Raw genomic sequence first — 16131 nt, forward strand, 5'->3', positions numbered from 1 at the left:
CATAATCTTCAGATATTACTGTCAGAAGTGGTCAGTGCCAAGTGGGATACTGTGAGCTGGATTCATTATCTTCAGACATTACTGTCAGAAGTGGTCAGTGCCAAATGGGATACTGTGGGCTAGATTCATAATCTTCAGATATTACAGTCAGATGTGGTCAGCGCCAAGTGGGATACTGTGAGCTAGATTCATTATCGTCAGATATTACTGTCAGAAGTGGTCAGTGCCAAGTGGGATACTGTGAGCTAAGTTCATTATCTTCAGATATTACCGTCAGAAGTGGCCAGTGCCAAGTGAGATACTGTGAGCTAGATTCATTATCGTCAGATATTACTGTCAGAAGTGGTCAGTGCCAAGTGGGATACTGTGAGCTAGATTCATTATCGTCAGATATTACTGTCAGAAGTGGTCAGTGCCAAGTGGGATGCTGTGAGCTAGATTCATAATCTTCAGATATTACTGTCAGAAGTGGTCAGTGCCAAGTGGGATGCTGTGACCTAGATTCATTATCTTCAGATATTACTTTCAGAAGTGGTCAGTGCCAAGTGGGATACTGTGAGCTAGATTATCTTCAGATATTACTGTCAGAAGTGGTCAGTGCCAAGTGGGATACTGTGGGCTAGATTCATTATCTTCAGATATTACTTTCAGAAGTGGTCAGTGCCAAATGGGATACTGTGAGCTAGATTATCTTCAGATATTACTGTCAGAAGTGGTCAGTGCCAAGTGGGATACTGTGAGCTAGATTCATTATCGTCAGATATGACTGTCAGAAGTGGTCAGTGCCAAGGGGGCGCTGTGAGCTAGATTCATTATCGTCAGATATTACTGTCAGAAGTGGTCAGTGCCAAGGGGGCACTGTGAGCTAGGCTCATTATTGTCAGATATTACTGTCAGAAGTGGACAGTGCCAAATGGGATACTGTGGGCTAGATTCATAATCTTCAGATATTACAGTCAGATGTGGTCAGCGCCAAGTGGGATACTGTGAGCTAGACTCATTATCTTCAGATATTACTGTCAGAAGTGGTCAGTGCCAAGTGGGATACTGTGAGCTAAGTTCATTATCTTCAGATATTACCGTCAGAAGTGGCCAGTGCCAAGTGAGATACTGTGAGCTAGATTCATTATCGTCAGATATTACTGTCAGAAGTGGTCAGTGCCAAGTGGGGTACTGTGAGCTGGATTCATTATCGTCAGATATTACTGTCAGAAGTGGTCAGTGCCAAGTGGGATACTGTGAGCTAGATTCATAATCTTCAGATATTACTGTCAGAAGTGGTCAGTGCCAAATGGGATGCTGTGACCTAGATTCATTATCTTCAGATATTACTGTCAGAAGTGGTCAGTGCCAAGTGGGATACTGTGAGCTAGATTATCTTCAGATATTACTGTCAGAAGTGGTCAGTGCCAAGTGGGATACTGTGGGCTAGATTCATTATCTTCAGATATTACTGTCAGAAGTGGTCAGTGCCAAGTGGGATACTGTGGGCTAGATTCATTATCTTCAGATATTACTGTCAGAAGTGGTCAGTGCCAAATGGGATACTGTGGGCTAGATTCATAATCTTCAGATATTACTGTCAGAAGTGGTCAGTGCCAAGTGGGATACTGTGGGCTAGATTCATTATCTTCAGATATTACTGTCAGAAGTGGTCAGTGCCAAGTGGGATACTGTGAGCTAGATTCATTATCTTCAGACATTACTGTCAGAAGTGGTCAGTGCCAAATGGGATACTGTGGGCTAGATTCATAATCTTCAGATATTACTGTCAGATGTGGTCAGCGCCAAGTGGGATACTGTGAGCTAGATTCATTATCTTCAGATATTACTGTCAGAAGTGGTCAGTGCCAAGTGGGATACTGTGAGCTAAGTTCATTATCTTCAGATATTACCGTCAGAAGTGGCCAGTGCCAAGTGAGATACTGTGAGCTAGATTCATTATCGTCAGATATTACTGTCAGAAGTGGTCAGTGCCAAGTGGGATACTGTGAGCTAGATTCATTATCGTCAGATATTACTGTCAGAAGTGGTCAGTGCCAAGTGGGATGCTGTGAGCTAGATTCATAATCTTCAGATATTACAGTCAGAAGTGGTCAGTGCCAAGTGGGATGCTGTGACCTAGATTCATTATCTTCAGATATTACTTTCAGAAGTGGTCAGTGCCAAGTGGGATACTGTGAGCTAGATTATCCTCAGATATTACTGTCAGAAGTGGTCAGTGCCAAGTGGGATACTGTGGGCTAGATTCATTATCTTCAGATATTACTGTCAGAAGTGGTCAGTGCCAAATGGGATACTGTGAGCTAGATTATCTTCAGATATTACTGCCAGAAGTGGTCAGTGCCAAGTGGGATACTGTGAGCTAGATTCATTATCGTCAGATATGACTGTCAGAAGTGGTCAGTGCCAAGGGGGCGCTGTGAGCTAGATTCATTATCGTCAGATATTACTGTCAGAAGTGGTCAGTGCCAAGGGGGCACTGTGAGCTAGGCTCATTATTGTCAGATATTACTGTCAGAAGTGGACAGTGCCAAATGGGATACTGTGGGCTAGATTCATAATCTTCAGATATTACAGTCAGATGTGGTCAGCGCCAAGTGGGATACTGTGAGCTAGACTCATTATCTTCAGATATTACTGTCAGAAGTGGTCAGTGCCAAGTGGGATACTGTGAGCTAAGTTCATTATCTTCAGATATTACCGTCAGAAGTGGCCAGTGCCAAGTGAGATACTGTGAGCTAGATTCATTATCTTCAGATATTACAGTCAGAAGTGGTCAGTGCCAAGTGGGGTACTGTGAGCTGGATTCATTATCGTCAGATATTACTGTCAGAAGTGGTCAGTGCCAAGTGGGATACTGTGAGCTAGATTCATAATCTTCAGATATTACTGTCAGAAGTGGTCAGTGCCAAATGGGATGCTGTGACCTAGATTCATTATCTTCAGATATTACTGTCAGAAGTGGTCAGTGCCAAGTGGGATACTGTGAGCTAGATTATCTTCAGATATTACTGTCAGAAGTGGTCAGTGCCAAGTGGGATACTGTGGGCTAGATTCATTATCTTCAGATATTACTGTCAGAAGTGGTCAGTGCCAAGTGGGATACTGTGGGCTAGATTCATTATCTTCAGATATTACTTTCAGAAGTGGTCAGTGCCAAATGGGATACTGTGAGCTAGATTATCTTCAGATATTACTGTAAGAAGTGGTCAGTGCCAAGTGGGATACTGTGAGCTAGATTCATTATCTTCAGATATAACTGTCAGAAGTGGTCAGTGCCAAGGGGGCGCTGTGAGCTAGATTCATTATCGTCAGATATTACTGTCAGAAGTGGTCAGTGCCAAGGGTGCACTGTGAGCTAGGCTCATTATTGTCAGATATTACTGTCAGAAGTGGACAGTGCCAAATGGGATACTGTGGGCTAGATTCATTATCGTCAGATATTACAGTCAGAAGTGGTCAGTGCCAAGTGGGGTACTGTGAGCTAGATTCATTATCGTCAGATATTACTGTCAGAAGTGGTCAGTGCCAAGTGGGGTACTGTGAGCTGGATTCATTATCGTCAGATATTACTGTCAGAAGTGGTCAGTGCCAAGTGGGATACTGTGAGCTAGATTCATAATCTTCAGATATTACTGTCAGAAGTGGTCAGTGCCAAGTGGGATGCTGTGACCTAGATTCATTATCTTCAGATATTACTGTCAGAAGTGGTCAGTGCCAAGTGGGAAACTGTGAGCTAGATTATCTTCAGATATTACTGTAAGAAGTGGTCAGTGCCAAGTGGGATACTGTGAGCTAGATTCATTATCGTCAGATATGACTGTCAGAAGTGGTCAGTGCCAAGGGGGCGCTGTGAGCTAGATTCATTATCGTCAGATATTACTGTCAGAAGTGGTCAGTGCCAAGGGGGCACTGTGAGCTAGGCTCATTATTGTCGGATATTACTGTCAGAAGTGGCCAGTGCCAAGTGGGATACTGTGAGCTAGATTCATTATTCTCAGATATTACTGTCAGAAGTGGTCAGTGCCAAGTGGGATACTGTGAGGTAGATTCATTATCTTCAGATATTACAGTCAGAAGTGGTCAGTGCCAAGTGGGATACTGTGAGCTAGGTTCATTATTGTCAGACATTACTGTCAGAAGTGGTCAGCACCAATTGGGATACTGTGAGCTAGATTCATTATTCTCAGATATTACAGTCAGAAGTGGTCAGTGCCAAGTGGGATACTGTGAGCTAGCTTCATTATCTTCAGATATTGCAGTCAGAAGTGGTCAGTGCCAAGTGGGATACTGTGGGCTAGATTCATAATCCTCAGATATTACAGTCAGAAGTGGTCAGTGCCAAGTGGGATACTGTGAGCTAGATTCATAATCTTCAGATATTACTGTCAGAAGTGGTCAGTGCCAAGTGGGATACTGTGAGCTAGATTCATTATCTTCAGACATTACATTCAGAAGTGGTCAGTGCCAAGTGGGATACTGTGAGCTAGATTCATTATCTTCAGATATTACAGTCAGAAGTGGTCAGCACCAAATGGGATACTGTGAACTAGATTCATTATTCTCAGATATTACTGTCAGAAGTGGTCAGTGTCAAATGGGATACTGTGAGCTAGGCTCATTATCTTCAGACATTACTGTCAGAAGTGGTCAGTGCCAAGTGGGATACTGTGAGCTAGGTTCATTATTGTCAGACATTACTGTCAGAAGTGGTCAGCACCAAGTGGGATACTGTGAGCTAGATTCATTATTCTCAGATATTACTGTCAGAAGTGGTCAGTGCCAAGTGGAATACTGTGAGCTAGATTCATAATCTTCAGATATTACTGTCAGAAGTGGTCAGTGCCAAATGGGATACTGTGAGCTAGATTCATTATCGTCAGAAGTGGTCAGTGCCAAGTGGGATACTGTGAGCTAGATTCATAATCTTCAGATATTACTGTCAGAAGTGGTCAGTGCCAAGTGGGATACTGTGAGCTAGATTCATTATCTTCAGATATTACTGTCAGAAGTGGTCAGCGCCAAGTGGGATACTGTGAGCTAGATTCATTATTCTCAGATATTACAGTCAGAAGTGGTCAGTGTCAAATGGGATACTGTGAACTAGGTTCATTATCTTCACACATTACTGTCAGAAGTGGTCAGCACCAAGTGGGATACTGTGAGCTAGATTCATTATCTTCAGATATTACAGTCAGAAGAGGTTAGCGCCAAGTGGTCTGTCAGCATCGTGCTGATGGTTGTAGGTTTTTCCTGGTATGCCTTCACTCCTCCCCCTCCCCTCACCATAGAGCTGTGCAAAGATATTGCAGTCAGAAGTGGTCCGCGCAAAGTGGGATACTGTGAGCTACATGTAGATTCATTGTTGTCAGATCTTAGTACCACAAACTATTAAGAACAAGGTGGAGACTGTAAGCTAGACATCGGGGCCAAATGGGGTACAGCATTACAGCTCATGCTGGCTCCCTGTGCGGTTGTACGTGGGAAGACCTGTCAGCATCATGCAGATGATTGTAGGTTTTCCCTGGTATACATTCACTCCTCCCACCATAAAAGGGTCCACTGTTGCATAATCAAATACACCAGTTAAATAAGTAAATAAATAAATAAATCTTTTTGAAGCACAATGGTACAGTCGAGTAGCATGTCAAGCTGATTCTTGTGCTGTTTTTGTTTTTTTTCTTTTTTCATTAAATTTTCTTTTTAAAAAATGGAATGTTCCTTGTTTTTCAGGGTGAAAATCCAATTTACAAGCAAGCAACATCAACGTTTAAAAACCCAACATATGCTGGGAAGAACTGAGGAATGGAATAGTGTGTATCTGAGGAGTGTGAGTGATATAGTAGGAAGAAGATTGCAGCCAGCCAGATTTACCAAGTGCCTGGAGACTTCATCAAGACCAAAAACTCCATTATCCAGCTGTCTGTTTCTCTGTATCAATGGGGTGTGGTATTCATGGTTAGGGAGACCGTTGTTGGAGCATCTCCATGGCAACAAAGGACACACTTTTGTTCGTCCAATCAGCTTGATGGAGTGGCACACAGAGTTACCTTGTGTGTAAAGTCTTGCATTTTGTGCTTTGTGCCGCATCATCATTGATGAAGCCATTTCTCACCAAAGTGCATCTTCACAGTTTAGGATGCGATGTTTTTTAATAAATTTACATTTTAATGCTATGGTGCTGGTGTTCTTAAAACCACATCTCCAAAGATCTCAAGTTTAGCTGTTTATAACCAAAAGTGTGTATTAACACACTAGTGAACCCACGTCTTCAGATTTTACGCAGTCGCACAGGTACGAGCATTTTGTGGGTTTAGAAAACGCTGGTGTGTTTGAATGGTGATGTATGAAATCGTAGTATCATCGCTGACATTAAAGCTTGATGCTTGAGTTTTGTGCTGTCTTTGATAAGGATTTATTGTGAATTTTTGAGTGAATGGGTTGTCAGTGATGTGTTAGATGGGTCTGGTTAGCTGTCCATGAGAAAAATTAATGTTACCAACCACGCTTTCCTGCCCTTCTCTGTTCAAAGTCTCAGGCTAAGTATATGTTCCACTCTGGAGAGATTCCGTGAAAACAACTATTCTCACAGTCACTGGTGTCAGATGCACGCTGATTGTCCTTTTCTGTCTTGAATTTAGTTTAAACTGCTCGATCAAATTTAAATCAGGTTTTATTGATTTTGCATTGAGACTGTAAAGAAAGTATTAACTTCTGATAGCAATAGAAAGGTGGCACACAGATCAGTTTGTGGCGCTCTCAAAACATCAATATTAAACTGGTAAGCCTAATATTCAACTATTGAATGCATCTCTAGTGGAATTCGCCTTTGATAATGATAATATTAATTAGCAAATTGTGACTATTAATGTCCGGAACAACATGGACTGCAGAAGTTAGGCTTCTTAACTCTGCTTACCTCTAGACAACGTCCCCATTTGTCCACTACTGCTAAAGCGAGTCTCGAAAACATCATCACTTTCTTGCCTTATATGCACTAAAACATTGCTGCTTCAAAGTGATAACTTTGCTGAACAGGTGTGTCTTCCATGTCAAGTCTGTGTAACCCAGAGTTAGACACTGTGGTGCTTTACGTTCGTGTGCTTTTATTTCCAGTCTCTGTGAGCTTGTTTTGAAATTTGTAGGGCAGTGAGAAGATTAATCTTGTGACAGAGGAAAGTTAATTCTTTGGTAATTTGTAAGGGGTTTTGTGCCGTCAGTCACCTTCAATTCCGTATTTTGCAGAAATTATGTCGTCAGCAGAACAAATGAAATGGGAAAACGTTTTATTACATTGTAATGTTGATCCAAACTTACAGAAGAATCTCAGAATTATCTAACATGTTACTACCTGTGTGGTTTTCAGCTCGCTTTAAGATATGCATTTATCATGAATTTCCACATTTCTTTGATTTATGGGGGGGGGGGGGGGGGGGGGGTTGCAGTCATTTCCCTAACAGATCATTTTTAATCTTTAATAAATAGCGGTATCATGGCTTTTGTAGTATTTACCTCCGTCAGTAATTCTCTGAAACTGTCAAGTCAGCAGGTTTGCTGCTCTGCTGGGATCAGACATTCATGGAACATCTCCTCTTGTAACAATCATCATGTAGCGATAAACCATGCTTCTTTGTGCATGAATTCAAGTCCCTCATTATGGTGAACTATATTTGTACTTTGCCCAAATCCAGAAGGTAAACATTTTGCTTCTATATTGTGTTGATTGTTTCTTTTGTAATGCAAGGTTGTATGATCTATGCCCTCAGTTGTACTTATGTTTGTTGACCTATTCACATGTTACCTTAATGCACGTAGTTTTAATAGATGTACATGTTTTTTTACTCTAATTTTTTAGCTCTTAATTTACAATATTTGCCATGTAAATGTTACATGTATGGGAAACCCCTGCATACCTCATGCACTGATGGAATTAGTGCAAGACATAATAGTGTATGCCGATTATCCACCAAGTCTGATTTTTTAGGATTATTATTTCTTTTCGTGTAAAAACAATTGGCTAGCCTTTGTAATCTAAGCTTGAAGCAAATTCAGCGTTTCGATACTAGGGTAAAGTTTTGTTCTCTTCTGCATATGTGGACAAGATGTACATCAAACGAACATTATTTGAGTTGAAATAGATCCCTGTACATCCATCTGAAGGAGGATAAGTGGCTAAGCCTTACTGTTGAAAATCCTACCTGAATTATTGCTTTACCGCAGCATTTTCTACTGTTTCCACAAAGTCTATCCATTCGTTCGTTACAGATAAAACAGCTTCCACTGTTCGTTTTAATACTGTATCCAAAAGCTGTGCTTTACTACCATGGTGCTTTTGGGCTAATGATAGAAACATAAAAATCGGACAGATGCAACCACCAGCTGTCTGACAGATACAAAGTTTTAAATTATACATTTTCTACTTATATAATATGTATGAAACTTGAGTTTGTCTACATGTTATTACTCATTTTTTTTGTTCTGTTTTCATTATTATTATATTTCATGTTTTGACTATGATTTTTTTCTATGTTTTTTTTCTACGTGTTAAGTATGGGGTATTTGCATCAGATTTTCAGTAGCAATCAGTAAATGCAGCACCTGATTTTACACCTGTACACTCAAAAAATGAAACTGTTCGTTTCAGCAGAAAGTGTGTTGTCTGAGTGATGCTAGAATGTATTTTGCTATTACAGCAGATGATTCTGTTAAATACAACACATATTCTATTAATTCAACATAAAGGTTCTATTAGGCTAACATGATTTTGTGTTGAATTTGACAGAATATTATGCAATAATAACAGAATCTATTCTAGCTCCACTCACACAAAAGACTTTCTGTTAGAATTTACAGATTAATTTTTGGAATGTAAGGAGTTCACACAATTTCCAGGTGAAGAGACCTTTCATAAGCTACGTGTAAACACGAACGAGCTCTTAGTTTGGCCACTTTTTTTGGAGTTTGGATCACATTTTAAAAACCACAAGGTCAGTTTTAATAGGCTTTGGCACATTGCTCTTCAGCACTGAATGTCAATTGTTATATTAATGAAGTGAAACATTTCTTGTATGTACTTTGACGTCACCATTGATTTATTACCAAGATAAGGACGTCATATACGCATGTAATGATTGAGATTTCATCGAAGTAGTAGTTAAAAGTTCATACAGGATTTTTTCTGAAACTGAATTCATCCGGAATTGTAGCGGAATTATATGAAACTTGATTTACCTGGAATTGCAGCCGACTTATATGAAATTCCATTCACCTGGAATTGCAGTGGACTTGTGTGAAACTTGATTCACGTGGAATAGTGGCGGAATTATATGAAACTGGAATTGTAGCGGAATTATGTGAAACTGGATTCATCTCGGATTGGTGCGGAATTCTGTGAATGAGATGAATAGGCTGCGATATTTGTCATAATCGTGTATATACATGATATAGCGCAGTTGACTTATAATTCTCGTGGGTGTATAGACAAACAACAGCATAAATATGGGGTGCTTTTATATGAAGTATTTATTGCGCATTTACCTTTTTTGTATGATACAGATTAATGTAGCGGGAATCGGCCAGGCCATTCGTCTATACAAAGGGCACTGGGTGTAAAATACAGGTATACAGGTATGTCCCTGCAGGACAATCGAAACATAAGCCTATCAACCTGTTATTAGTGTACACTAATTTTAATAATATGTTAAATTTAACAGAATCCCTGTTGTCCGATTGATGTTAGAATGTATTCTGTTATTATAACACGATACTGTCATATTCAACATTTATCCTGTTGGTCTAATAGGATCTTGTGTGTTGAATGTGCAGAATACTTGTGCTACATTTAACAGTCATCTGCCGTAATAACAGAAAACAGTCTAGCATCACTCATACAGCAGGCTGTGAAAGTGTTGGGAAAGTACATTGTCATTTTGTTACTGCAGTCTTTCTTGTCCCTGTTAAGACATGGGTGATTTACAGAAAAAAAGCAGAAAATCGTAAGAGTGAAAAAATGCTACTTATTACCAAATGCTGCATCTGCGATGGAAAGTTATGCGTGCCTAAGGGTCCCGACGTTTCGGCTGTAATAAGCTGACGCTTGGTAAATTCAGTTTCAAACCTAAACTCATTTTAAGAGATGAATCCCCAGACAAGAAGTCATGACAAGCCGTATGCATACAGACCCTAGGTTAGACGGATGGCAGAGGTCTGATTTCCCTGTGTAGGACTCCGTAGGATGGGTATTTAACAGTAACACTAGATCCAGCTGTGTCCTCTCAAGAGATGGGTGTGGACTGGGCCATTAAACCATACACCTGTAGTATTTTTATGCCGCTGTTTTATATGACCATGTACAAACCGATTATACTATGCCAAATAAACATTTTGATACTACTTTATTAGTTTGTTGTTAGATTTATTTATGTATTTATTTTTTTATTTTATTGTTGTTTGCTGCCGGACCTACCCACGTGTTTGTTGTTTGATGACACAGAAGCTTTTGTGTAGCTCTTCGATGTTCCAGTACACACTGTTGGTCAGAAAATCATTAGTAATATAACCTTAGCTATTAGAGAAGATGGATGAAACAGATATCAACGGCCACGCCCACATTGTTCTGAGTGCTTCGTGATTATAAATTCTAACTAGTTTAAGGCATACGTCATGTAAGAGAAACCGAAAACACCTCATAGACTCGCACCCTATGCTCACATGGCTATTCAAAGGCAAGCTGGGCCTAGGTGACATCAGTGGTAATAACTGCGGTCTCGGGTGATAGAAATAACTCAAGCCTGGCTGGATAAAATCCACAACATGGCGGCGCCGATTTTCTCAACATGGGCAGTTTTTCTTACCTTGAACTGCGGCATATCGGCTATGCATCATGACACAAATAATAAGGTGCGCTTTTTAAACTTTGTGTGGGATAATGTATCGGTATCATATATGCATTTGGCTTAGTGTCTCAGACTTGCCGGATCTGTGAATAGGGGAATTTCTAGATTCTATCTGCTCGGTGGACCTCAGTCTATGAAAATATGCCACAGCCTTGCTTTCACTAACCACTTTCATACAATCGTTACGGTAGCATAGGTTGTTAAAAAATTGTCAATCACTTGCCAGTTCGGTAGTTTATACCTTGCACTCAGCCATCCTCCATCCATTTTTGAAAAAAAAAAAGAAAAAATTGTCATTGCGACGTTAATTAACAAATATAAATCAACATATACACTCAACAAATGAAACTGTTAATTTTAACAAAAAGCCTGTTGTCTGACTGATGCTAGAATGTCATTGCAACAAATTATTCTGTTAAATATAACACATATTCTATTAATGTAACATAAAGACTTACTGGGCTAACAAGATGTTATGTTGAATATTACAGAATATTGTGTCATAATAACAGAATACTTTCTAGCATCACTCAAACAACAGACTCTGTTGAAATTAAAAGAATATTTTTGGAAGTGTTAGGGAAACATTTGCCTGGACATCAGGGCAACAGTTGACCGGATTGAATGGACTAAGGAACGTTTGATATAGCAGTGATAAACACGAATGCGTTCTCCTTGTTTGCGTAAGACGTCGATTCTGTCCGAACAATGCTCATTCCACGCAGGACGACTTTTAATATGTTTTGGCTTTTGACACCTTTGGCTCGGTACGCCACGATATAGCAGCAATATTGCCGAAGTGACATGAAGCCTTACTCATTTATATGTATGTGTATTATTTGGCACTGGGCTTGGTTTACATCTACACTCCGAAAAATAATGTATTAAATTAAAAAGACAGTCAGAGTGATTCTAGAATGTGTTCTGCTATTATAACACAATATTCAGTCATATTTAAAATAATATCCTCTTAGTGTAATAGAATCTTTATGCTGAATTAATACAATATGTGTGTTATACTTAACAGAACAATCTGTTGCAATAGCAGAATAGATTCTGGCATCACTCAGACAACAGACTTTGCTAAAATTAACAAATTAATTTTTTGAGTGTGGTTCTTTCCCACACCCATCAACCTGACGAGTGTGAGTCGTGTAAGTGAAATCATTTGAGTAGGGAGTTAAAACCCCAATCAAATAAATAAAATATTCTCTCATAATGACAACAACGGTTTATTAGTTCATGCTATCTTTCTAAACAGTGTTTCATTGTCTTTCATCAGATACATATTTCATTTTAGTGTGTCTTTGGTTTTTCATTTATTTGGTAACGTCGCTGGCGATTAAATTATTCAGTATTTATTATTGCATGGATTATTGGCCAAAATCAGAAAATACAATTTTTTTCACACTTTACTATGTACAAATTTGTAGCCTACAGATATAAATTTCGTAAAAATGTTTTAGCTGGTTTTAAAAATGTCCCTCCGTTTTTGTTTGATTTTTGGATGTTTGCATTATCGCTTCGGTGCTAATATTTTATTGAATATTTGAGCAATGCTAAAATAATAGCGGTAATTCTGGTGGATAGCCTCTTTATTTATTTTATTTGATTGGTGTTTTACGCCGTCCTCACGAATATTTCACTTATACGATGGCGCCCTGCATTATGGAGGGTGGAAACCGAGCAGAGCACGGGGGAAACCCACGACCATCCGCAGGTTGCTGAAGACCTTCCCGCGTAAATTGTGATTAAGATATAATTAGCAATTCCTAATCACATTATAGAACAAAACTTTTCCTGGACAAAATAGACAAGAAATATTCTAGAAAATGGTTCGAACTTTATTTACACAAAGAACCATCATATATATAAACATGTGAAACCAGTAAACTGACTGGTTTATTGTGATTGTTAACACCCTACTCAAGAATTTTTCTCGGCCTGTTTATATATATATATATATAAGGCAAAGAAAGCACTAAAAATAAAGTATTTATCAGATGAAAGACCATTAAACACTTTCCAGGAATATTCTAACCAAGTAAAATGCACTTGAACACAGGATTCTATACATACGTACATGCACAAATTAGTTTACATGGCGACTCCATTCCATGGAATGATTTGCCCCAAGGCAATAAGATGTGTTATTCGATTCTATGGTGGTCTGTTGGGACCCAGACGGTATCAATAACGTCACAGCGATATTTTTTTTTTTGAAACAGTTCGTTTCAAGGTCCATTTGTTGAATGCATTCATAGCTTTTAATGTAGATGCATTTTGAATGATGAAATATAGAAATCTATGAGTGTCAAATGGCAAAACACTGATGTGACGCCGCTGGTCCCAATATGGTCCGGAAAGGCCATAGCAGAGTCCAAAGTTTCAAATGCCTTTTACTAGGCCGGAAGACAGTTATTAAAAATAAGTCAAACTATTTTCCCGGACAGTATTAAATGGCCTTTAAGCTGGCATGTACCTCGTGCATATAGTGTTTAGTGCATGCCTTTAACATATCATGCACTTCATATTCCTTTATTTTACAAACATAAAAGTACAATTCCTGCAAGGGATTGGTCGATGTCATAAATCGCTTACACGTTGACAACTTTATAATATTTTACAATATACAAATTTATTCACATAAATGACGAATAACACTCCATGTAGAGGAAAATGACAATCGCTCAAATTCAGAAAAAAGCACTATAGATGTTCACGGTGAATTAAAATGATACCTTCACTGAAAAATGTATCTGTTAATTTTAACACAAAGTCTATTGTCTGAGGGATGTTAAAATGTATTCTGTTATTATAACATAATATCCTGTTAGTCTAAAATAATCTTTACGTTGAATTAATAGATTATGTGTGTTTTATTTAACAGAGCAATTTGTTGCAGTAGCTGAATATATTTTAGCATCACTCAGATTAACAGATAAATTTTTGGAGTGTTGATTGTTCTAAGGGGCCAGATTACAAAATGTCTCATCTTAAGGGACCTATAAAGGTTTAAATGAAGACTAAGAGGGTGTAAACATACAGCTTAAATAACCTCTGTCTGCGTGTTATAGGCCTAGAAAAGCTGGATACCAGCTGTTTCCAGCGCGCTACAGTGCGAATAAATCCACGTTACCGTGTTAAAGCATTATGACCCTCGGCATTTACACACAGTTCAGCAAATTCGTGTATTTTATTCCACTGGCTGTGACATTTAAATGTGCTCGAGGACAGTTCCAAGTCTAAAACTTAGATTAAAATACATTTTAAGAAATTGGATTGGAGTTGAATTCTGGGCTTTCGCCGAAGACTCTAATGCTGTACCATAGGTGTGCTCTTGTCTATCCCATCTATTACAAGTAACGCACATGCCTACTGAGGGACCGCTCGAAACAGCTATCTGGTTAATCCACTTAATAAAAAATGTAAGAGTTGATTTCGACCAAAGAATACACTGGTAGATGCAAGCTATATAAGCATTTTTCACAAAGATGGAGTGTCAACTAAAACTGCCTTTGTGAAAGTATGTGGCTTTACAATTCTGATACTCGGAAAAAGAAAATCCCCCCCCCCCCAAAAAAAAATTCCTTATTGAAAGTGTCGGTTTTTACATTTCAAGCAATATTCAGGTTTTAAATTCAAATCATTTTCGGGATAAAGTAAAAGTTCGGGGAAAGAACACAATATTTATACATCCACGTCTGTGTCGACAGTTCCAATCTTGTTGAAAGTAAGATTAAAACTGCTATTTCCAAACAAACGCATATCCCACGGGAGCCTAACAATTAAATTCTTAATATTGGAAAGCTATCAGAGCGGCCGTTGTGCCCGTGAGTTATTGTGATTTGTTTTTTCACTCGTCCTTTGAAGACACTATTCTCGAAAAGGGAAATGTTCTTTTATAATAATAAACAGGTAAATTTCCTTGGTCGCTGTTTCCTTACGTAAACGAAAACGTCTTCTAAACGTCTTGTATGGGTCCATGGATTTCTGTGACCTTGTTATATTGCAGGGTAAATAGGCTTATTTATGTTATAACAAAAGTAAAAATATTCTCAGTCATTGGGCATACCCTCTACACAAGAGAAAAGAAGGAAATTTCGGGCACAATGAGTATCACAAACATTCTCTTCATATCGAAAATACTTTTCAAAATAGAAAGACAAACTCATAAACAGTGACATGTCTTGGCTAACGAGATTAAATGCTTATGAGATAAAATGGTCATGAGATAAAAGGAAAATTTCATTTTAATTACATTTATAGCAAGTCAATATAATTTCATATAAGACAAAGGCACTTATCATTAAGTTACGATGACCGAATGATCCAAATATTCTAAAAATCTTTCTCATCCAACACCCATCTAATATATCAACCAAACAATCGATTCCAATCCATCCAATACCAGATAAACATTCAACAAGTCACATAACCATTCAATTTTTTGAATTGTGAGGTGGGCTATATGAACCATACTTCGGCGAAGAATAACAGAAGAACAGATTGCTGCAATAGCTGCAAAATATAATCCATGTCCGTCGAAGAGACGCATATACAGTCAGAAAATAATTGTTTACTGGTAAACGGAAGTGGTCGAAAAAAAAAGTGGGACATGCGCAACACCATCGGGAAATTACATTCGGACCCTCGTAGCAAAGGACAATTGCCAGTCACCCGCTATTGTAGACATCCCTGCTTCCCAGATTAGAAACGACTCAGTCCGACTCGCAAAGACGACAGTCGAGTGGGGTAGTGTAGCAGCAAAGTGCTCAGTACATACCGGCCCTTAAGAACTGAGCCCATGACGTTACCATAATGGGTTAATTCTCATTTCCACTGCCATTTTCAGGTCTTAACTTACAGTTCAGAAAAAAATTCTGAACTGAAATAAGGAACAATGCCAAGGTCCGTCAGCCTCATTACTCTAATAATCCAAAAACATAATCTTAATTTTAACAGAAAGTTTGTTGTCTGAGTGATGCTAGAAAGTATTGTGTTATTGCAACAGATTATTCTGTTAAATATAATACACATATCCTATTAATTCAACATAGAGATTAGTCTATCAGACTAAGGGGATATTCTGTTGAACATGACAGAGTATTATGTTATAACAACATTCTAGCATCACCTAGACAACAGACTTTCTGTTAAAATTAACAAATTAATGTTTTGTGTGTAAGGCTAAGCCCCCAAAATTCGAAAATGAAGACTAAACCGTGGTGCG

At 38.7% G+C, this 16131-nt stretch overlaps 1 protein-coding gene across 1 annotated transcript in view; it reads left to right on the plus strand.

The window, feature by feature from the left end:
• Window positions 1–7430, plus strand: part of LOC135477850 (integrin beta-1-like) — a 50044-nt gene extending 42614 nt beyond the window's left edge. Inside the window, exon 23 of the mRNA XM_064758056.1 lies at window positions 5737–7430. Coding sequence (XP_064614126.1) covers window positions 5737–5805 — 69 coding nt within the window. The 3' untranslated portion in view covers window positions 5806–7430. The remainder of the gene's footprint in view (window positions 1–5736) is intronic.
• The last annotated feature ends 8701 nt before the right edge of the window (window positions 7431–16131 follow it).

The sequence above is a fragment of the Liolophura sinensis genome, chromosome 11 (genome assembly GCF_032854445.1).
Source record: "Liolophura sinensis isolate JHLJ2023 chromosome 11, CUHK_Ljap_v2, whole genome shotgun sequence".
Lineage (NCBI taxonomy): Eukaryota > Metazoa > Mollusca > Polyplacophora > Chitonida > Chitonidae > Liolophura > Liolophura sinensis.